The sequence below is a fragment of the Osmerus eperlanus genome, chromosome 3, assembly GCF_963692335.1.
Source record: "Osmerus eperlanus chromosome 3, fOsmEpe2.1, whole genome shotgun sequence".
NCBI classification, from domain to species: domain Eukaryota; kingdom Metazoa; phylum Chordata; class Actinopteri; order Osmeriformes; family Osmeridae; genus Osmerus; species Osmerus eperlanus.
Genome location: NC_085020.1, coordinates 18,845,342 through 18,869,691, shown reverse-complemented (window position 1 = coordinate 18,869,691; position 24,350 = coordinate 18,845,342). Strand labels below are relative to the sequence as shown.

General features: G+C 45.2%; 1 protein-coding gene across 5 annotated transcripts; it reads left to right on the top strand.

Moving 5' to 3' along the window:
- The first annotated feature begins 6,873 nt into the window (after positions 1–6,873).
- On the top strand, positions 6,874–23,122 carry mphosph8 (M-phase phosphoprotein 8). Of its 5 annotated transcripts, XM_062457562.1 has the most exons (14): positions 6,892–7,456; positions 9,682–9,825; positions 10,055–11,086; positions 11,238–11,331; positions 11,938–12,204; positions 12,328–12,450; positions 12,537–12,625; positions 19,977–20,117; positions 21,163–21,249; positions 21,558–21,712; positions 21,914–22,071; positions 22,203–22,327; positions 22,491–22,574; positions 22,772–23,122. In XM_062457562.1, the coding sequence occupies exons 1-14, from the start codon at positions 7,358–7,360 to the stop codon at positions 22,811–22,813; spliced, it is 2,640 nt and encodes an 879-aa protein (XP_062313546.1). In that variant the 5' UTR covers positions 6,892–7,357; the 3' UTR covers positions 22,814–23,122. The 5 variants fall into 5 exon arrangements, with proteins under 5 accessions (XP_062313543.1, XP_062313542.1, XP_062313546.1 ...); XM_062457559.1 differs by lacking the exons at positions 19,977–20,117; positions 21,163–21,249; positions 21,558–21,712; ... (2 more) ...; positions 22,491–22,574; positions 22,772–23,122 and adding exons at positions 14,981–17,321; positions 17,561–18,942 and having other exon boundaries at positions 6,874–7,456; positions 10,058–11,086; XM_062457558.1 differs by lacking the exons at positions 19,977–20,117; positions 21,163–21,249; positions 21,558–21,712; ... (2 more) ...; positions 22,491–22,574; positions 22,772–23,122 and adding exons at positions 14,981–17,321; positions 17,561–18,942 and having other exon boundaries at positions 6,875–7,456.
- The last annotated feature ends 1,228 nt before the right edge of the window (positions 23,123–24,350 follow it).

Here is a 24,350-nt window from a genome sequence, read left to right as displayed (position 1 = left end):
GGCATTATTTGGTTCATGCTAATACACTGTTCAGTTTCCCATCTTCCTTTAAACCATAAGGGAATTAGTTTTGGTTGTTTGGACAATATTTAAACCCCCTACAGCCTACTGTATATTATTAAATCAGCTATTTGTTTGAATCAAGCGGAGTTCATTAATAGCAGCCAACAAGTTCCGAGTATATGTTATATTGAAAAGTTAGGCCTATTTAAGAGAATGTCAAAAGTGTAATTGTTATTATTTATTTTTTACAATTTAGTGTGGTGTCTTACAGATTTAATGTCCCCACTATTTTTCTATAATATAGAGAACAGTCAGTAAAATGGGAGTCAGGTGGCTGAGCGGTTAGGGAATTGGGCTAGTAATCAGAAGGTTGCCGGTTCGATTCCCTACCAGGCAAAATGACGTTGTGTCCTTGGGCAAGGCACTTCACCCTACTTGCCTCGGGGGGAATGTCCCTGTACTTACTGTAAGTCGCTCTGGATAAGAGCGTCCGCTAAATGACTAAATGTAAATGTAAAATCTTTGAATGAGTAGGCTACAAACCTTTGACTAGTAGCCTGTGTGTGTGTTTGTTGTGGCAATCCAGAGAGACCAAGGGCTGAGAAGACAAAATTCAGGAGACCGGAGACGAGGAGGGAGTACAACACATGCATTTTAATGAACAAAAAGAAATCTTAAAACTATTAAAAACAAAAGAATCTGGGGCTCAGCTGATTTGAAAACAAGCCGCAGCTGTGCGGGTGGGGGACACACTGTGAAGCGCCGTGAAACGCCCTAAATGTAAAATTCGGGGGCGAGGCTGTTTACACTAGACGCGCATTTCCCTGCGCCGGTCATCAAGTGTTTTAGCTCATCTGAACTTTTTAAAGGTCTGGGGGGACATGTGACTTTTGTGCATGGACAAGTGAAACGTAAATGTAGCCTATTTGTCCAAATGACAAGTGCCTCAAAAAGTTAATGTCAAGCCCTGCAATCCAGTGGCCAGAGATATACTGTATATTACCTGATCGACACCCTAAGTGTAATATACCCGGGAGAAGTTCGTCTTTTGCCACTGACATGCGCAGTTGAGCCTTCTTGAAGTCGTGTGACGTAGGGTGATAATGGGTCTATTGTACGGTGTTCATTTTAGGACATCCTCAGATCTCAGACTCAAGTGTCAGACTCAAACGAAAAGGCGTCAAGTCTCATACCAAAAGTAGTCAGACTCAGGCGAAACGGCTTCAGTCTCAGACAAAACGCTCTCAAACCAAACACCATTATTCTCAGACAAAACGCTCTCAAACTAAAAAGCGTAATTCTCAGACAAAACGCTCTCAAACTAAACGGCGTCATTCTAAGACAAAACGCTCTCAAACCAAACAACATCATTCTCAGACCAAACGCTCTCAAACTAAACGGCGTCATTCTCAGACAAAACGCTCTCAAACTAAACGGCGTCATTCTCAGACAAAACGCTCTCAAACCAAACAACATCATTCTCAGACATAACGCTCTCAAACTAAACGGCGTCATTCTCAGACAAAACGCTCTCAACTAAACGGCGTCATTCTCAGACAAAACGCTCTCAAACCAAACGACATAATTCTCAGACAAAACGCTCTCAAACCAAACGACATAATTCTCAGACAAAACGTTCTCAAACTAAACTGCGTCATTCTCAGACAAAACGCTCTCAAACTAAACGACATAATTCTCAGACAAAACGCCTTCAAACTAAACTTTGTCAGAATTTTTTTGTCAAAGCTAGCTAACATGAGGGAGCTGTTGACTAGCTTTTTGAATTAGCTAAAGTAGCAGCTTTCAAAGTGAATACCATGGTGTTGTTTCTGTTAACTGGTAAGAAAACTTACTTTTGATATAATACGAAATAGTTGTTTTCTGCAAGCTAGTTCACTCGTGTAAAGTAAACCCATATGTTGTCCTCTGGTTGCCATGGATACTACAGACAAACTTTGATAAAGAATCATAAACGTCATCAACACGCGGCGCGACGATCTGAACAACTGTTCCGCCAGTACAATCAAATAATTTATAGACAAGTTTTTGAGCCGTTTCCGCTCTACTTCCTAAACTCCTCCCTTCGATGCAATCCACTTCCGTTCTGGCGGGCTGGGTTTGTTTTTCTAGCTAGCTCCGTTGTGCCGACAAAGCACTGATATCGCAGTGACAAAGAGGATATACAATTTACAACATGAAGAAAAGTGGTTCGGGAACGACGTGTGCGGTAGTTGGTTGCAAACACTCGAGAAAGCACCTGAATGAGTGGTTAGATAGAGTGCTACGACCACCAGTTTTAAAACCTAGAATAGCCTCTAGCCTGTTACAGTTATACTACAGTAGTATGCTTATTGTTTGTAGGCTATTCACATTTTGTTGGTGTTCCTTTGTCCTATTGTTGCAGTGGATTTAATAATTATACATTGATATGTGGATATAATAATTCAAACCTTTCAAAGTGCCAATACACACATCTGTAAAAGCCCGGCATGAGGTGTGTAGCCAACCGGTGCTTGTTTAAAACAGTCATAACCGGGTTCATAGGAAGAATAGATAAGTAGGCACTTCAGGCAGTGACAAGCCACTTAACCCTCGTGCTGCCTTCAGGTCACATGACCCAAAGGTTCATAACGAACCATCGTTGTGTTTACCCAATTTTACCCAATACAAAAACAAATAAAAATAATTTTCTTTTAACCTTCGCAATGTGGGGGGTCTGAGACAGCCCAACGGTTAAAAGAAAATGCTTCACTTTGTTTTTGTATGCGGTAAAGTTGTCGCAATACGACGGTGGGTCACAATGACTGATGGGTCAGAACGACCCGAAGATAACACAAGGGTTAAATAAGGATAACAGTCTACTGCCTGTCTTGTTTAGCCTGGCTGCCAGCCCAACTTCGTTCCGCCCACAAAAAAATTTGGTCGGGAAGTTGGGTCTGGAGGGTCTCGTATTGGGGACAACTACAGAAAACCAGAATCTGGGCGGACCAATGAAATTGCCAGGGCGGGCTTTATAAGATGATGGACAGATGATCAACAGTAACGTAATCACCCACGTCACAAAAGAGCGCTTAAGTTGAATTCGTTTTGAACAAACATGGCTACCGCTGGAGATCTGGGATGTTATGATTCTGCCATCGAGTCTGTTTTAGAAGACATCAACAGCGCATTAATTTTGAAAGAGGAACAGAGAAACGCAATCAAGGCATTTGTCGATGGAAAATATGTTCTTGCCGTCCTTCCTACGGGATTCGGTCAAAGTTAACATACTACGTTGCTCTGATTGGTTGTAGATCTATCCAATTGAGCGAAGAGGCATTTGTTTTGCAGGTTCGTTTGAAACACGCCCCATAGTCACAGCCCAACGGAGAGTTCTCAGACTCATATTCTGACTAGAATTATGAGTATGACAACGTCAGGCTATGTCTTGTCCTTCTGAAGTTGTTAAATTGAATAGGCTGAACATCAACATGTAACATCAATAGCCTAGAAATTCCAAACGAATTAGCTTTCAATGTTATGTATGCCTAGGCTACTTGGACCGTGTCCTGGCAATAAATAAAGAATATTATGCTACATGTTTTGCCAGGATAACTGGCAAGACCATTGAATGTTCATGATGTTCCTGTGTGTTTATTCCTTTGACTGGGTACAACAACGCGATCAGTCAACCGACTATAAATGTTTTTAATGTCGGGCTACGAATTTATAGAACAACTTCTGTCTGATACGTGTGGCATCCTTTAGCCAAATAATTAGCCTACATTTTGCTGAGAGATTGAAGAGCTAGACAACAAATGTTCTAATGAATCACCGACTAAAGTCATCTTCTGACATTGCCTTTGCTCCATGTTAAAAGCTCCAAAATGAGTAGTGCAACCAGAGGACTACACATGGGTTTACTTTACAGAGTGAACTAGCTTGCAGAAATATGTATATGCCAGAGCCTGTTTAATTGATATTGATTGTACTGGCGGAACAGTTGTTCAGATCGTCGCGCTGCGTGTTGATGACGTTTATGATTCTTTAGCAAAGTTTGTTTGTAGTATCCATGGCAACCATAGGACTACACATGGGTTTACTTTACACGAGTGAACTAGCTTGCAGAAAACAACTATTTCGTATTATATCAAAAGTAAGTTTTCATCTGTCATCATTCTGCTGGACCTTTCTGCAGCGTTTGATACGGTTAACCACCAGATCCTGCTCGCCAGACTTTCTGAGATGGGCATCACTGGCACTGCACTCCAGTGGATCTCATACTACCTGTCGGGAAGATCCTACCAGGTTTCCTGGGGAGGCAAACTGTCAGGCCCTCGCCAGCTCTCCACTGGTGTCCCACAGGGCTCCGTCCTTGGACCCCTCCTCTTCTCTCTGTACACCACCTCACTTGGACCAATCATCACCTCCCATGGCTTCTCCTACCACTGCTACGCTGACGACACGCAGCTGTACCTGTCGTTCCCCCCGACAGATCCGGGGATCTCAGCTAGGATTGAGGCCTGCCTCACAGACATCTCCGCCTGGATGACCGAGCACCACCTCCAGCTGAACCTCGCCAAAACAGAACTTCTCATCATCCCGGCTAAACCCTCCATCTCCCACGATCTCTCAATCACCCTGGGATCTGCGACGGTGACCCCTTCATCCTCTGCCAGGAACCTTGGGGTTACCATGGACGACGAGCTCTCCCTCACGGCCCACATTGCTGCGGTCTCCCGGTCGTGTAGATTCACCCTCTACAACATCCGGAAGATCAGGAGATACCTGTCTGAGCACTCCACCCAGCTGCTAGTCCAAGCACTTGTCCTCTCCAAGTTGGACTATTGCAACTCGCTGCTCGCTGGTCTCCCAGCATGTGCAACCCGCCCTCTTCAGAGGATTCAGAACGCAGCGGCCAGCCTGGTCTACAATCTACCCAGACGCTCCCATGTTACCCCGCTCCTCATCTCTCTCCACTGGCTACCTATCATGGCCCGTATCAGATTCAAGACCCTGGTATTGACCTTCCGAGCAGTGAACGGGACTGCACCCGTCTACATCAAGTCTCTCCTGCAGCCCTACACCCCCACCCGTCACCTACGGTCTTCTTCAGACAACCGCCTGGTGGTCCCACCGCTCAAGACCGCCCGGTCCCAACACAAGCTCTTCTCCTGTCTGGCCCCCCAGTGGTGGAATCAACTCCCCACTTCCATCAGAGACACTGACTGTCTCTCCACCTTCAAGAAAAGGCTCAAGACGCACTTGTTCCGGGAGTACAACGGTACTTAGGAATGGTTCGCTTGACCCGATGTTAGTTTCCTCAAGGATCACAATGACTCTTGCTTAGAGACTTGTTGCTCTTGTGGTTAGTGGTAACTGACTTAAATTTTTGTACTCGCTGTGATATATTGTTTTATTATTGTTGCTTGCTTTTTTTCCACAGGTACACTTGCAGTTATAGCAGTTCATGTTGTTTAATTGTAACTTGTTTAACTACATGCTCTTATGGTTCTTCCCTTTGGCACTTATTTTGGTTGTTCACAATGTGTGCTTCATGTTTTGGCTACTCGCAATGTTTTGTGGCTATCTCGTTGTTATGATCAGTGACCTATGCACTTTGTAAAGCTCTCTCTTGGAAGTCGCTTTGGATAAAAGCGTCTGCTAAATGAATAAATGTAAATGTAAGTTTTATTTTAAACTGTTCTGTTAACTGGTACACCATGGTATTCACTTTAAAAGCTTCTATTCAGAAAGTTAGTCAACAGCTCCCTCATCTAGCTAGCTTTGACAAAAAAAAATTCTGACAGTTTAGTTTGTTTGAAGGCGTTTTGTCTGAGAATTATGTCGTTTGTTTTGAGAGCGTTTTGTCTGAGAATGACGCCGTTTAGTTTGAGAGCGTTTTGTCTGAGAATGATGGCGTTTGGTTTGAGAGCGTTTTGTCTGAGAATGACCGAGGTTTTTTTGAGACTGAAGCAGTTTCGCCTGAGTCTGACGACTTTTGGTATGAGACTTGACGCCTTTTTGTTTGAGTCTGACACTTGAGTCTGAGATCTGAGGATGTCCTAAAATGAACACCGTACTATTGGCAGTTTGTCAGCTCTCGAGCACACCTTATAGTGATGGGAAGTTCGGATCATTTTACTGATTCGGTTCTTTGAATCTCGTTCAGTAAAATGAACGAATCTGCATGACATGTGCACCAGCAGATACTATTTTAAAATAAATTCCTGCATTAAAATAATGTATCATGACAGTTTGTATGATTTGGTCATTTATTGTCACACTAGCATTTAATTATCACGGCAAACAATTACACTGCACTAAACTGTAAGTCTAAATGTTAAGTGAAAATAACAAAACCAGTCAGTATGATGACTTGAGCGAATATCATTCAGGGAATGAGGAAACGGTTTCCTCTACTAAAAAATACAATGTGGGTCACCTGAAAAAAGGATCCAAAGACTCGTAGAAATCCCGATTCGGGAAATGAACGAATCGTTCGTTTCCTCTAGCTACCAGTACAGAGCCTATGCAGGTCACGTGAAAAATGATCCAAAGACTCGTAGAAAGACCGAGTCGGGAAATGAACGAATCGTTCGTTTCCTCTAGCTACCACTACAGAGCCTATGCAGGTCAAGTGAAAAATGATCCAAAGACTCGTACCTGAAGACCGAGTCGGGAAATTTTACTTGGACGAGCCTATGCAACAGTCCCGATGCGCGGCCACGAGAAAATGAACAAATCACTCTTTGAGAGGACTCGTTACTCCCGAGTCCTTGTAAGGATTCGTTAAAAATGAACGAACACGACACATCACTAACACCTTAACGGGCGATGACCCGATGAGCCTGTTAAAAAGGCTGCTCCTTTTCGCCTCAAATATACTTTTTTTGTCGCGTCCGAACAACTTTACCCTCTTCACTGTATATCCTTGGGTCTTGTGCGCCACACCTGCCAAATTTCAACTTAACACGGCCCAGTTTGCGAGATAATCGAGATAAACAGATTTCTGGCATTATAGTAAGATGATGGTGTATTGAGACATACGAAATATTTTTCTGGCACACAAAATATAGTAGGCTATGGGTATTGGGATTTACCCCTACTTTGCCACACAAGACCAGCCTTTTGCCGATGTTTAGCAGCTAGCAAGCTACGTACTCACGTGTCTACGGAACGCCCCCGGCCACGGTACTACAGTTGCACACAGTGGCGCGGGTAAGGCTGACATTAGCCAAGCTAAACTAGCCATTGAAGCTAAAGTGGAGGCAGTTGGCTAAGGCCCTCCGAGGCAAAAGGGTTTCACTCGACAAGGCGTGTTTGTGCGAAGGACATAGCTCGCTAGATACGTATCTCGCTGTACAGTTCCGAAATGACATCGGGGGCCGAAAAGACCGATTTGGGAGACAGTGAACAAGATGAAGAAAACGTCTACGAAGTGGAGAGGATTATTGACGTGCGAACTGAGGAGGTAAAATGCTGACTTGCTGTGTAGCTAGCGTACGTCGTTAGCCAGCTGCAGTGCCTGGAGAGTTTGTTCTGTTGTTAGCATCGCATGGACACATTCTATACTTTGCAATGCTATGGTCCTAGCTAGCCAGTAAGTCAACAACCCGCTCAGACTTATCAATGTGGCGTACACGTATAGGCAGTTTAACACCTGCTATTATTGCATTGTCTGTATTTTATCGGTAAGGCTTGAAGGATGATTTTGACTGAGATAGAGCTATATGTAAAGCAACGATCAATGGCTGGCTGCACAACTTTGCCCAGCGTCCACAGCACAATGATGCACACACAGTCACGGTCATTGTCTAGTAGTATAACGTTAGTTAGCTAGCATAGACTAGTAGGCCAAACAGCACCTTTACTAGTTTACTAGTTTGTATGCTGAGATACTGCTGCTGTAACAGCTTGGCTAGACTCAGTTTCCGATTTTGCGGCAAAGCTTCTGGTTTTGTGCTAGTCTAGCTTGCTAGCTTGGTTCCCTTCTACGTAGAACTAGAAGCCAGGAGGTAGCTTCAATATGTGTGCCTGCTGCTGTATTCACCATCAAGACAGTGCACGGTCATAATAACGTTCCACCAAACTCATTTGTAGTAAAAGCAAGTTATAATTTCCAGGGCTTAAATAGACCTATGTTGACAGCTAATGATATATGTTACCAGCTAGCCTACATTAAAAGGGGACGAACATGCTAACCAGCCTGTGTTCTAAGCTTTGCAAGTGTCTACTGCTAAACCCTTCAGTTGAATCCTTAAAACTTACTAGCAGGCATCCACTTAAGACTGCAGGTCGAATTTGATTGCAATTGCATTTGTTACAAGTACAGGTACATTGGATTTGGAACATTGGGTATTCATAAATATCAGACTTGTTGTTATGTTTGCCCATACCCAACTATAAAACAAATGTAAATTTCCAGTGAGAAGAGTGAGTTAGGGTCTCATCTTGCCTTCAATTAGCCCCAGGAATCAGACAGATGGCAATCATATTACGTTCTCATACACAGGAGAGGAAAGCTGCAGCTGTGTAAGCCTTACAGAGGTTCTAGAGTATTCTGGGAGAGGCGGAGTTATTCCGGTGAGGGGTGGTGACAGAAAGTGTCCTGCTTAAACACAAGGAAGCTTGTAAGGAACACCAGGCAGGGCTAACCATTGCCTTCTCAAGTTTGTTTACAATTTAGTCACAAGACAGTAGTTACACTCATGTGTTAGCTTTCATATACACATCCCTGGTGATCCAAAATGTTTAGGTGCTGAAAATACAAGCGCCACATACACTTATACTTGTGTCTGTGCTGTGTTTGTGTTGGGTTAGTCCTTTCAAATCCCCCTTGTGACTGCGGACTCTGTTGTGTGCCCCAGAGGGGTGGGGCTGTCGGGGGGACTGGCTGTGCTCCAGACAGACATAGACATTCTACTGAATGTGTGTGTGTGTTTCATAATGCTCCACGAGTGCACACATGACACAAACAGTCCCTTAGTAAGTAGGGCAAATGCTGCCAGGTTAATAACACACAGCTCACATGCTTCAGTGTGTTGATGGAGTAATACACATACATGTCCTTGTTTTGATTGGTAAACCATAAATATAGCTGCTTCAAGCTTGTCATTTTACAGAGGAGTCTGCTGTTGAGTCAGGACTACATTTGAACAAGCCCATAGCTCTAGGCACCTGAGCAATTACAAACGTAAAACAAAAAAACATTAATTTTAGTTTTACAATTTAAAAGCAACAGGTTTCACTGCATGGGAAGATATCTACAGCAGGATATCAACTGTTAAATGAATTACGTGTATGCAGTCCTGCAAAATGTAATGGTTGTAACCAAAAAACATTCTTGTTGAGAGTTGTGCTAGAAAGGTGATGAGTTGGGTTGTCAGAACTATTGTCCCATTAGTCAGTAATGCATGCAGAGTTGTGACTCAAATGGATGTCTGCTTTAGTTTAATCATCTGCCATCCTCTTCATCTCATTGTCTCCCTTTTCTAGCATTTTCCATTTATGTAGTTATTTGTTCAATTCATCAGTGGCTTATGAGGAGTTGAGGAAGTCCCTGAAGATGAGTGATTATTTGTTCAGAGGAACTTGGCTGCCTTTGACAATAACATTTAACAACACTGGTCCACCGATCCTCTTCTTCCACTACCTACATATTCTGACTGAGTGACCTTTGACCTCCTGTATCCGTAGGGGGAAGTCCTGTACCGCGTACGATGGAAGAACTACGCCTCGGACGATGACACCTGGGAGCCGGAGGCTCACCTGGACGACTGCAGAGAGGTGTTACTGGCCTATAAGCGCGCCCTGGCGGAGGCAGAGGCCAAGAAATGCATTGTGAGTCCCATCCAGGTCCTAATCAGTTTGTGGTATAACCCAGCCATGCAAGGCAATAATGGGAAAGTAAAAGTTGTGGATGATTGACTTTTATCCATTGCACATCTTTTAGTAAACTAAGACGTCAGGTTGTGTCTGATTGCATTATAGTATAATATATAGGTGCTTAGACACTGGATTAGAACGGTCGTTCCTGTTGTTAACAATCTGAACCTTCTTTGGCGTTCAGAAGCTGCCCATGAAGAGTGACGTGTTTGACGCAGACTCGAGTGAGAGCGACAAGGAGCGGCCGACAGAGACGCCCACGAAGAAGAAGAAGAAGAAGAAGAGGCCAGAGGACGAGGAGGTGGAGGAGGAGTCGGCTTCAAAGGAAAAGAGGAAGAAGAAGAAAGAAAAGAGAAAGGAGGATATCCGACCTCGACCGGCGCCCGAGTCAGATGAAGAGGACGAGCGAGCCCCCTCCCCTCCAGCGCCCTCGGCCCACAAGGACAAACCAACTGACGCCAAGAAGAGACTGGTGGACTCTGAGGACGAGGATGAGGTGCCCGTTCCCTCCAAGAAGCACCGGAAAAGCAAGACAAAGGAGGGAGGGAAGCACAGGAAGGAGAGATCAGAGGAGGGCAGGCAGAGAAAGGGAGGTAAGAAGGAGCGGAGGCATCAGGCGGAGACCTCGGAGGAAGAGGGCACTGCCCCCCTGGAGGAGGATCTGAGTGATGAGCCCTCCGAGTCCCAGACGGACGACCCCACGGGGAAGTCATCCGAGAGAGGGCGTGCGGACGACATGCCCAAGAAGAAGACGGGCAAGTCTGAGCTGAAGCTGCAGGGCATCAAGGACTTCCTCCACGACAAGAGGAGCAAGAAACCGGACACGCCTTCTCCCACACTCTCCCAGAGGGAGAACAAGCTCAAGATCCTTTCCTCCTCTAGGAGCAGGGATGAGGCTGTGCCTCTGTCGTCCGACTCCAGCGACAGCTCCTCGCGCCACAAGAAAGCCAAGAGCAAGGGCGCGGAGAGCGCCACTGTCCCACCCAAAGTCCCCTCCTCTGCCTCCTCCACCTCCTCCTCGTCCTCCATCGCAGCGGCCAGCACCAGCAAGGCCAGGGAGGAGGAGCCTCGAGAGAACGCCCCCAAGGAGAAAGAGCAGTCTGCCTCCACCAATCTTTTTGAGAAGTTCCTGCTGAATTGTGAGGCCAAAGACCGTGTTCCTCGCAGACAGGCGGTTCACCAGCCCTCCCCAGCTGAGGCAGGCAAAGCACCAAAGGTAGGCCAAGGATCTGTGCCTGATGTGCGGAGAGGGATTACGTGGTTATCTTGTCACAATGGTGTTCTCTGTTCAGTGATCTTTTGTTGAAATATCTTTTATTCTATTTGTCTTTTTTTGTGTTTTTGTTTATCTTCCGTTCAAATTTCAGCTGATTGGAAAGATTGAGAAGAGGGCCAAGTCAGCGAAGGAGTCTCCAGCCCGTAGATCAGAGGAGAAGACAGAGAAGCCCAGGCACACAGAGGGTGAGGGGCACACAGAGGGTGAGGGGCACAGGGAGGGTGAGGGGCACAGGGAGGGTGAGGGGCACAGGGAGGGTGAGGGGCACAGGGAGGGTGAGGGGCACAGGGAGGGTGAGGGGCACAGGGAGGGTGAGGGGCACAGGGAGGGTGAGGGGCACAGGGAGGGTGAGGGGCACAGGGAGGGTGAGGGGCACAGGGAGGGTGAGGGGCACACGGAGGGTGAGGGGCACAGGGAGGGTGAAGGGCACAGGGAGGGTGAGGGGCACAGGGAGGGTGAGGGGCACAGGGAGGGTGAGGGGCACAGGGAGGGTGAGGGGCACAGGGAGGGTGAGGGGCACAGGGAGGGTGAGGGGCACAGGGAGGGTGAGGGGCACAGGGAGGGTGAGGGGCACAGGGAGGGTGAGGGGCACAGGGAGGGTGAGGGGCACAGGGAGGGTGAGGGGCACAGGGAGGGTGAGGGGCACAGGGAGGGTGAGGGGCACACGGAGGGTGAGGGGCACAGGAAGGGTGAGGGGCACACGGAGGGTGAGCACCAGCTGCTCCCTGTAACTCAGTCTGAAAGTCTGCATTGTCTTGACTAAAACTCTCTCTTTCTTTCTGTCTCCCAAGATGATAAAATGGAGGTCGAAGCAGATACTCTGGGAGACAGGCGAGGGGAGGTGCCTGCGCAGAGGTTAAAGGTCGGCGAGGATTCTCGCGAGCGGAGAGAGAGGCAGGAGGAAGGGCCGAGGGGAGGAGAGCGCTGGGAGAGGAGGAACCCTTCCTTCGAGGCAGCGGACAAGAGAAAGAAGAGGGAGGACAGTGAACCAAGGCTCTTTATCGCTTGTGATGACAATCAGGATCCTCAGGATTCCCTGGAGAGCGCAGAAAAATCTGGTAGGCTGCAGTTTGTTGCCGTCAGGATTCAGAAAGTGACAAAAGTGGCTCATATGAGCATTGACACAAGTCTGAATGCATTGACACAAACTAAATCTATTATCTCTGCCTTGTGTGATTCAGACAAGGCTCCAGCCACGCTAAATCTGGGGATGGACCTTAATCTGGACTGGATGACGCTTGACGAATTTCAAAAACATTTGAACGGAGAAGATGAGATTCTCTCAGCCCCACCACTATCTCCTAGTCAGTATCTCTCTACCACACACTTGCACACACACTCAACATTGATTGTACAATTACAGTATTTCACTATCTGACCCCTCCTCCAGGTGAGCTGCGGGATGCTGTGAAAAGTGGAGATTACATGTCGGTCAAACTTGCACTGAATTCCAAGGAGGACTACAATTTGGACCAGGAGGTATGTAGTTAGTCTCAGAATATTCAGACACCGTCTCAAGGCTCCACCGTCTTTTAGGGTGCTGCTTTGGCAAAATATTTTGGTGTTCCATGAAGCTGTGAAAAAGTATTCTGTTAGACAAAAACTCTTAAAGCAAATCCGCAATTGACAAATAACTAGATCACGTCATGGGTAAGAAAGGTATTCTAAGATGGATTTTGATTATTTGCACCTTGGCTGCCCCCAGGTGTGTGTGTGCACGGTGTATGTTGTGGATGTGATATTGTGTACATAACGGACATCCCAACCGGCAGACACTCATTTCCGGGAGGTAGCTCCCCAACCCCCCCCCCCCAGGACGCAATCCGGACGCATGATGTACCCCCTCAACCTGCATGTACCCCCCACCCCCCACACCCGACGCAATCAGGACGCGATATGCACCTATCTCTACCAGAAAAGACCATTAGACAGTCTCTCGCTCGCTCGAAATACAAAATCCCTGATTTCCGGGAGATTGTACAGCATTTGCGGGCGTCAGGGAGCCGCTATTGAAATGCGTGAGACTCCCGGACCTTCCGGGAGACTTGGGATGTCTGACATAAGGACTTATGTCAGCTCTTGCTTACACAACCTTCACGTTCAGATTAACCCGTATTAGACCACATTGAACTGTTGTTGGTAGAATAGCTCAAGGCATCCTGCGTGAGGCCATAACATCTCTATCATCACTGTCCATGGAAATATTACACCTGGCACCCACTCTCCAAGAGATTTATATCTGCCGGTCGCTTCAAATCAGTCATGAAATTAGTCAACTAGTCAAGAAAGCATGATATACTCACAATCTGGGATCAAACGACATGCAGTATATCAAAGCCTTCCTCGGATGCAATGGAAGAAGCAAAGGTAAGAGAGCAATGCTCTTCACCTACTTTTAACTAAGTCAAAAGTTTAACTTTTTCTCTTTAGTGACTATTAGTCATTCAAGTTTGTTATAAATACACATGGATTTAGAATTAAATTGAAACATTGTGACTTCATGATGTTTGTCTGAACATCACTATTGTACATCCTCATAAGGTATGTTTTCATTCAGGAATACGGGAAGCCAAAAGACGATGAATGAAGGAAATTGCTGGCGAGCTTCGTCCTTTGATGCAGGTACGTACAGCACGGCATTCACAAAGTGTTCTTTCATGATCCACAGAGCGCGTAAGTTTTGTCGTCATGCTCAGATGACCGTTATTGCCACTAGAGACGGTATCGGTTGTAGTTCTTGCATGGCTTACTCATTCCCATCATCAGCTAGGCATTACAGAAAAACAGAAAATATGGTTAAACTAAGACATTACCATCCTTTGTTTTTCTTAGGTAAAATTCAGAAAGGTTTTGGATCTATTATAACATTTTAATACAGAAATATCTTCTTTGCATTCTTAACCTATATTCATGCATATAAATGGCTCAATCAGAAGAACTAAAAGTAAATGTACTGAATGAAATTACAGTATGTGCTAATTTGTGGATATTGTTGTGGCTGGATTTAAAGCAAACCAGTTTGCAATGAGTGTTTTTATATATAAAGTCTGACGTTGGGCTTAATAGTAAGACAAACTTTCCTAACCAAAATCAAAAGGCATTATGTGACTGGCACTATTCCATTCACAATATCTGGTATGTTTCGGCAAAATTCCATAATTAGTTTGCTCATACTTTATGTTCCTAAAGGCACTGAGATGTGTTTCAGAGTTTAAAATGTGAAAACACAAAATGTGAAAACACAAAGTCCAGAATGGCATCTAATACGGAAGATTAACAGATATCTAACCGCTATCAAAACATCATCTTTGCATTTGTGTTGTCTTCATGCAGCATTTCATCCGACATGACATTAATTTTTCTCCAGACTCTATACAATGTCAAACCGTTGCAGCCGCTGCTTAATACAATAAAGCCATAAACTATTCCTTGAATGGGTCACGTGGTTTTTGTTATCAGAATGTTTCGTTTTTGCACACAACAGTACGGAATATTAGTGTACATGGCAGTGTGTGGCCATTTCATTAACTTGTTTGACTGGGCATGGGGCCGTTGCCAAGGTGCTTTAGCGTTCTCAGATAGTGCCAGGTGTACAACGCTTTCAAAAACAGCTGCTGCTTGATGTTGCAGTGCAGTTTTGCTATCACACACTAAACAGAACTAAATACAACTTTTGGCCAAAAAGTTAGACACATTTTAGACTAATGTGGTACTATGATGCTACTAAAATGTTGGTTTGAATTCATGATGACAGTTTTTGAACTGTATTTTAATTAAAAGACAATTATTCATCAGGTTTGAGGAGTAACCCTTACATATACTTATCTCTTACAGGCATGTACTGTTGAGAAGAAGAGTTTAATTGATGAAGAGAGGGATTTGATTGAGAAAGAAAAAAGTACAAAAGATACGAAGAATTCCACAGATCAAGAAAAGGACTTAAATGCTGGCGACAAGCACTCCAGCAAGGAAGTGGAAAAGAATTCCAGTGGCAGTTTGAGATCAAGAGAAGAAGTAAAGAGCTCCAGTGACCAATTAAACAGTTCAAGTGATGAGGAAGTGAACTCTGGCGAAGAAGAGCAAGATTCCACTGGCAGGTTGAGTTCTAGCAGCATAGTGAGATCAGAAGGAAGAATAGACAATCCCAGTAAGAAATCCAAGTCAAGTGATAAAGTTAGGAACTCCAGTGAGGAGGAAAACAACTGCAATGAAGAAGACATCAGTTCCTCTGCAAGATTAAGATCCAGTGAGAGGTTGAGATCAAGACCCAAGAAGAATTGCTGTGAAAAATCAAATAGTTCAAGTGATGAGGAAGAGAACAGCTCAAGCAGTGATTCTGAATGGTTGGATTCTACAGTCGCAAGTGAATCTGATAATATCTCATCTGATGAAGGCCTTTCCTCCGATAACGGATTAAACAATACCGCAAAAATATTGTCACTGTTGAGAAATGGGAAAAAATGCGAAGACTCGAAAACAGCAAGCTCTGAAGTGACTATCATACCATTGAGCAAGAAGGTTAATGGTAAACGGAAATGGGATAAAAAGCACTACTGTTTGTATTGCAAAGCACCTCACACTAAGATAGGTAGACACTTACAAACCAAACATGCAGGAGAAATGGCTGTTGCCCATGCTACACGCTTCCCCAAAGGCTCATCAATCAGAAAAGATTTGTTTAGCCAACTTCGCAACACAGGGGACTATCATCACAATTACGAAGTTCTCCGACGTGGAAATGGGGAACTGGTAACAAAGAAAAGGACGAGCCGCCCAACGTCTGTGCGTGACTTTCTTCCTTGTCAATTCTGTTGCGCTTTTTTCCGCAAAAGTGAGTTGTGGCGACATGAGCGCGTATGTAAATTCAGAAAAGTCGATGCGGAGCCCAAGAGGAGAACAAAAACCCGTGTCCAGTCGATGTCGTCTCGACTTCTTCCATTAGCCTATGCCACAGGAGGCTGTGAAGAAATCATACATAAGATGAACCAGGATGAGATTGCAGTGCACATCAGAAACGATCCCTTGATTTGCAAATATGGCAACGCGTTATCGGCTCGACATGATCATGACAAATCACAGTATGCTTACATTGCACAGAAAATGAGGGAATTGGCCAGATTTATGCTGGCGGTAAATGAAGTTGACAACAGTGTTAAATATCTGCATGAAATCTGTCTGCCATCTAAATTTGAGTTGGCAGTTGAAGGTGCCAAGAAAGTTAGTGGTTTTGATGAAATGTCTAACAAGTTTAAGACTACAACTCTTGTTTCAAAAATTGGCTATTCTTTGAAAAGAGCTGCGGAAATAGCTTTTGGAGAGAGTCGCATGACTGAGGATAGTGAGACGGAATGTCAAGTCAGGGAGTTCATTAAACTTCTCGATATGGAGTGGAGTAATCTGTTTTCTCGTAGTGTCCTGAGCTCTCTTCGTCGGGCTGAACGGAAAGAACTTGATGCTTCGTCACTGACCACAGACTTGATTAAACTCCACAAATTTCTTAAAAATTCAGCTGATGAATCCAAAAAAGAGCTACTTGAAACCCCCAGCCCGTTGGCATGGAAGAAACTGTGTGAAACTCTCCTCACAGAAGTGTTCCTCTTTAACAAGAGCAGAGGGGGGGATGCAGGAAAGCTTCTTCTGGAGACATATGCAAGCAGGAAATGCAAAAGAACTCCAGTTACTGCAGATGTATTAAACAGGCTGACGAAGATGGAGGTGTTCCTTGGTGACACTCTGACAAGGATGGAGTTGGAAGGAAATGGGGGTAGGAAAATGCCACTCCTACTCAGTGAAGAGATGGTTTTGTCTATTGATATCCTAACTGAGAATCGTGAGAAGGCTGGGGTGCCTGAAGACAACCCTTATGTCTTTGGACGAAGGGAAGCCTTGTCCAACACCCGTGGGCATGATTGTCTCAGAAGGGCTTTACAACAGTGTGACGTGACAAACGCAGATATTTTTTCTTCCGGCAAACTAAGGAAACTGATTGCATCCCATTGTCAGCTGCTGAATCTCAATGATCGTGAACTCGATCGAGTGTCGCAGTTGTTTGGACGGGAACACCTAGACTGCTACAGGCTGGCAGAAAACCCCTCACTACTGGCAGAACTCAGCCAGCTCGCTGTCACTCTGGATCAGAACTCGGAACTGGATTCCAACAAAGACCACACCTGTGGTAAGTGTACGTTTCGGGGAAATACAGGCAACTGTTGCTTTATAGTGTCAATGTGTAGCCTATGTGATGGTATTATAATGCTCTATTCTTCTTATATGATAAGAACCTACCTGAACATGGACCTTCTTACTTTTGTATGTGTTTTACCTAATGGTGTTTTTATGCTATGACTTCTATGATACTTCCATGCATCACTGCTCGCATTCACCCTCGTACATCTCTTCATTGTCATTTTTCAGTGGCGTTTCCTGTTTGTGCGCAAACTCACAAGAAGCGGACCTGGAGCGATGAAGAGCAGGCGGCTGTGAAGCGCCAGCTAGCGGCCTCCATTGCAGAGATGACCGTCCCGGGCAAACGGGAATGCGACGCCTGCATCGACGCAGAGCCTGTTCTCCAGAGCAGGACCTGGAAGGACATAAAGAACTATGTGCACAACACACTACAGACCATAAGGAAGAAGCACTTCCAGGTCAGCTCCGACATGGACATCGTCAACCCGGAACTACCCCGGAGTAGACAGAAAGCGGAGATCAGAAAGCGAAAGAGAGAGGAGGAAGGAGATGGTGACGTTCCTGATACAATGGTACACAGTAAAGTTCACACAGAGAAAATGAGGCCCGTTACAGCAGCGAAACCCAGGAAGAAGGGTTCGTGGAGTGACGAGGAACAGGCTGCGTTGAGGCGCCAGTTCAACGACTTTGTCTTCATGATCAAGGCCCCGGGGAAGAGTGAATGTGATGCGTGTATCGCCGCTGAGCCAGCTCTTAAAGACAGAGTGTGGAAGGAAATAAAGAACTATGTACACAACAGACTACAGACCAGGAAGAAACAAGGCTCCGTACGCAGTCCGATGGAGGATGTTGGAGGACCAGACCTGGCGAGGCAGACACCTGAAGAGGAGCTGGAGGCGCCCCCCACTGCTCCTGTCTACACGTTCTTGTAACTGGCTTCCTGGAACTATTCTGGAAACATTTGAGCGAAAGAGAGAAAACATTACAAGTACTGTGTGACTATCCTCACACGATTTTGAAATACACTTTTGAGGTTGTGGCTTTCACAACTCCATTAAACACTACTCTATAGCTGCATATATCCGGCATGAAACCTTAATTGTGAGATTTGAATGTGGATTATTCTAAATGTCATTGTGACCATGCATTAAGTGATACTTACACCCTGAGTACCTCTGGAAGGGATACTTGTTTGTTTAGCTAAATTAGGATCATCTTCTCATTATATCAGACTGTATTATCCACATGAAGAAGAAAAAAGTTGGAAGCCAACCCAATAAGACACATTTTGAAAAATATTGATGTATGCATACAAGTTATATTTGTATATTTTCACCAAATGGGTAGACGATGCAGATGTGTAAAAAGTTTGTAATGTCATAGTAATGTCTGCACTGCTGTACCCCCTCATATTTACTTTGATTTAGTTGAATCAATGAGAAAATACTGACCAACAGGCCTGGGAATTCAGGTCATTTCATGAAGTCACTGTGTTAGTGGCTCCATATACAGTATTTTAGATTAGTTTTCAGGCTTCTATTAGTGTTAACAATTTTCACTAAGTTTGTTGTAGCTTATACCTGTGTTAAATAAACACAATTTCTAGTTAATGACAATAATACACATGTTACATCCCTCTGGATGGAGAACGGTATCAAGTTATCAAAAGTATGGATATAATGTGCATTTCAAATCTTCAGTTGCAACTTTGTATATTTTTATAGCAATTGTTTTAAATGATCTAAGCCAAGCATATAATGTTCAAGTTTTCACATGGAGGTTTCCACTGATACTTATAAAAGGATCACCATGGTTGAATGGTTTAGTGGAAAATGTGTGTGTTTATGGTAGAGGGTCCCTATAGTACCCACAGTTACGCATTTACAAGCACGTCTGTGCCAAATAGCAGGGAGAGGAGTCCCTACAATTAGAATCTAAACGGAGGACACACATCACATAGCTCATTCTTTTCCAATATCGATACTTTTTAAAATTGTTCTCTCATTTGCATATTATAACCTCTGTAGTAGAAGCAGGCACACGTGGCGCTGACTGACTGACTGACTGACTGACTGACTGACTGACTTATGGAACTGACTCCCTCTTACCTTTTTTACATCAGCTGTTTGATAGCAGTTCTGTAACCTGTGTTAAAATACATATTTCCTCTTTTTACTCAGACATGTAAGCAACTATATCCGTTAGAAGTTTATGCTTCATAATCGCTGTCGTAATCGGTGTAGTTGGTTGTTGGCTGAAGAAATCCGTGAGCGGTTTAATCCACTTCTAGGTACTTGCGTAGACTTACTGCTAATTTCATGGTTCTTCAGTATATTGTGCTGCTCTCCAGACTGCTGTTACGTAGCTCCCTTACCCAGTGCTGCTGTTGTTAACTGTATGACTCCACATCTGATGGGAAATAAACTAAAACTTGGCCAAAATGGTAAAGGTTGTGGGACATCTGCCTCAGTAGGATTGTGAGGTTTATGCGCATGACGGTTTTTCTCACTGTGCTTAATTATAGTGTTTGTTTTGCATCACATGACATGGCTGAGTTGCCATGCATTGCCACATGATTTTGATGTACTTGTCCATGTCTTTTTTAAATGAAATGGATACGTGTGTGTGTGTGTGCCCCGTGCAGGATTCCAGCGGTATGTCCTTGTGCATGTTGGCAGCCGCGGGTGGCCAGGATGACATCCTCAGGCTCCTGATCAAGAAGGGAGTGAAGATGAATGGACGGCAGAAGAACGGCACAACAGCACTGATGCATGCTGCAGAGAAGGTAGTCTTCTCTCCACCTCCCCGCCACTCCTCCACCTCTGCACCACTCCTCCACCTCCCCGCCACTCCTCCACCTCCCCGCCACTCCTCCACCTCCCCGCCACTCCTCCACCTCCTCACCACTCCTCCACCTCCCCACCACTCCTCCACCTCCCCACCACTCCTCCACCTCCCCACCACTCCTCCGCCACTCCTCCACCTCCTCGCCACTCCTCCACCTCCCCGCCACTCCTCCACCTCCTCACCACTCCTCCACCTCCCCACCATTCCTCCTCCACCTCCTCGCCACTCCTCCACCTCCCCGCCACTCCTCCACTTCCTCACCACTCCTCCACCACCCAACCACTCCTCCTCCACCTCCCCACCACTCCTCCACCTCCTCACCACTCCTCCACCTCCCCACCACTCCTCCTCACCACTCCTCCACCACTCCTCCTCCTCCACCACCCCACCATTCCTCCACCTCCCCACCACTCCTCCACTTCCCCGCTACTCCTCCACTTCCTCACCACTCCTCCACCACCCAACCACTCCTCCTCCACCTCCGACCAGGAAAAAGGCTAAATGTCCAATAGTTAACTAAATTAAAGAATTTCCAAAGTTGGTCTTCGGTTGTGGAGAGACCTTTTTAAACTCTCCTTTGACTTTTTCTGTGTCTTCAAATCAAAACACTTAAAAGTGACCCCATGCTGGCTATTGAACCTGTTCTTTACTTGGCTAGCCTACTACATTGGCCTACATTGTTATACGTAGTCCCATTTACAACACTGGAAATCCGAATTTGGTCATCTTGAAAAGTTTGTATCTGGATCAGGGTGATCCAATCCAATGTTGCTTTGAAAAACCAGCACAAATGTAAGATGGATTACCTGATCCTGGATAGCAAAACATGGGATTTCAAAATCAAGATCATTCTGATCCAGATTAAACTTTTTGAACACCTGGCCCCTGATGCTTGGAAACTGAAAAGGCTACAATGTGTGACCTGACAATGCAGAACAGCATTCATGTTGTCTCACCAGCTCTTATTGTCATCTTGTTTCCAGAACTTCCTGACCACAGTCGCCATCTTGCTGGAAGCGGGATCCTTTGTGAACGCACAGACGCTGGGGGGTGAGACTGCCCTCATGAAGGTGAGGGGGAGGAGGCCTGACAGTCCTGGTAGCCCAGAAACAGTAAACACAGTAACAGTCGTGGTATCAAATTGTATTTGTATAACCCTTTTTCCAAGCAATGTCAAAGAGGGCTTCACACATACCCATAGAACTGCAGCTCACCCAACCTAAAACCCGCAATAGAAGGGAAAACTCATGGTTTGTGGTTGCCCAGTAACAGTTGAAGTAGCCCAGTAACAGTCCCTTCTGCTCCGCAGGCGTAAGAAGGGTAATAGTCATGGTAGACCAGTGACAGTGGTGTAGTAACAGTGCCTCATCCCTCCCAGGCTTGTAAGAGGGGTAATGCTGACGTGGTGCGCCTGCTGCTGGAGTACGGGGCAGACTGCAACATCACCTCCAAACACAAGAACACAGCCATGTACTTCGCCAAGGTCAGCAACAACATCATGGTTTTCGACCTCATCAAGGACCACATCCAGATGTGAGTGCTGCAGCCTTCTCTCACACACACAATCACACCCTGTAAACACAACGCAAGCCTGTAAACACAACACAAGCACAGTAGTACACACGCCCTGTAAACAAACCACCACACTAAAACACAAAAAGACTTGATTTCCTTTTCCTTGGCTGGATTTGTTGATGTAAGAAAGACTCATTTATATTTCTGTGTCACACACAGGTTATCTAGTGTAGCAGAGGACACGATCCGTGCCTACTTTGAGTCCCGACTGGCCCTGCTGGAGCCTGTGTTTCCTCTAGCGTGTCACAGACTGTGTGAAGGACCAGACTTCTCTCTAGAATTCGGCTACAAGCCCCCTTCACACACACCTGCAGAGGGTAAGATGCACACAAAGACACAAACCGCAAACACAAACATTTAAGACTTGAGGGGAGTACTTTGACACTGTGAAGCCCTTAGGACAACCTTTTTTTCTTCTCTCTTTCTCACTCTCTCCCCACCCCTCTAGGCTCAGGCATTCTCCTCTTCATCTTCCACGCTAACTTCCTGTCTGAGATCTCTGCTCGGCTGTGCGGCCCCTGTAGCGTGCATGCTGTTGTGCTCAACGACAAGTTCCAGTTGCCCATCTTTCTGGTGAGATGCCATAATCGACCACAATACATGTCTTTTTCATGTCTGAAACAACTACCATAGTAGAACTACTGCAATAACACATTATCACAGTATCAAGAAACCTGTTGAAAGATGACTCGGCCGTGCTAACTGTGTGTGTTGGGCCTAACTATTTGTTTCTCAGGATAGTCATTTCATCTACTCCTTCAGCCCTGTGCCGGGCATCAACAAGCTCTTTGTACGCCTGGCAGAGTCCCCAACGGCCAAGGTGAGGCAATGCTAAGACAGCAGTGAGGCTGGATGCCTTGGGGTCTCTCTCTCCCTCTCGCTTTCTCTCTCACACACATCACATCAATGCAGTCTCACAATACATTTTTCATTTATTGATATTAGTCCTAGATTTCAGTTTACAGTAACTATCACTCGCTTGTCTCTAATGGACACTGGAATGCTCTCGCTCCACAGGTCAAGCTCCTTATCTGTGCATACAGAGTCCAGCTGCAGTGATTTCCTCCTCTTGCCCTGGTCAAAGGTCACAAGAAGTCTTGACTGCTACCCACAGGACAGGAAATACTACACACACACATATTTATATTTACACACAGTCATTTCAAATGAACTCCCTTGCCACCCATGCCATCACATTTTTTTGCTGTAGCTTTCTCGGATGGTATTTGTGGGAATGTTGGAGACTGTAAGCCCTGCAGCACCATGATGTCTGCTAGGCATACCGGCATTCAGGGAATACCACCCCCTGCAGGTCTTTGTGGAGCACTGCAGACAGTCATAAGCCTCTTCGATGAATGGGAAGGGTTTTCCTCGTGCATCACTGTGATTGGAGAAGACGTACAGTTCATATGGGTGTCAGTGTTGTGAAGAGTGGAGCAGAAGTCTGTGGTTCTTTTAAGAATACGAACACGGCTATTTATACAAAGCAATGTGTGGAAGGTCCCATTTACTGATTGTAGAGACTGGAAGTCATTTTGTTTCAGTAACATTGTCCTAATACCTTACCCAGTGTCTGCCTCCACCCATACACCTTGGGTTGTGCCTTTGTGTGTGTTTTTTTTGTGCTTTTCTTTAGCTTGTGTTTGATACTGAATGTGTGTATTTTGTGTGTTTACGTAAGCTCATCTGGTAAGTGACTGGGGGGTATAAAGGAAGAAGTGCATTATGGGTACATTTATAGTGCTGCATCTTGACTGGAAGACTTGTTAAAGCTTACCCCAAAGTTTTTTTTACTTTTTGTTTTGTGTGACTTTATTTTAGACCAGAATTCACCAGAGTTTATGATTTCGTCTTCTGTTCATACAGGTGTCAGTAGGTTGTGACAGCTGCTGTTGTTTTTGCATTAGGGACTTTTGCCACAATTGAAGTGGGTGGAGTTATATAGCGTGTACAGTGCAAAGCTGCCTCAGATGTTAATTAACTTTAAGGGCTAAAAGGTCCGTCCTTAGGAAGCAGCAGTACTGCTAGAATTTAGAATGAGCGTTTCAGAGTTATCAGCTGTCCTTAAGTGTTCATAAATGTGTGTATGAGTCCAGAGCAGCCATCAAGTCAATGTTACTTCATGATTGTGACCATGCTGAGGAACCCCCTTAGCAACGTGCCATTGTTAACCTGTTAGAGGGAAAGAAAGGTTGGCCAGACTACCGGTTACATGAAGTGTTGATTGCTGAGGGGTGTTTGAGGATGAAGCTGCTCCATCCTGCCTTGATAATCATCACTGTTGGACTGCATTCTTGTCTCCTTCCTCAACCTTATCAATATCAGTGCAGCGCTGGGAAATGAAACAGAAACGTCCAAGGGCATAGGGTATCCAGGAGTCATGCTAAGATATTAAAATCTGTCTTTTTTTTTTACATCAGATAATACTTTTCCAGCCATGTTTCTTTTGTTAGATCAGCTGTTTGCCATTTTTTTTAAATCTAACTGTATAATACAATCTCAAATGATAGTTTCCCATAATAAAGTAAAATCTGCACATTTCCTACAAGTCTCAATGTTGCACAACATGAGGGAGATGTTTTTTTCTGTCTGTACT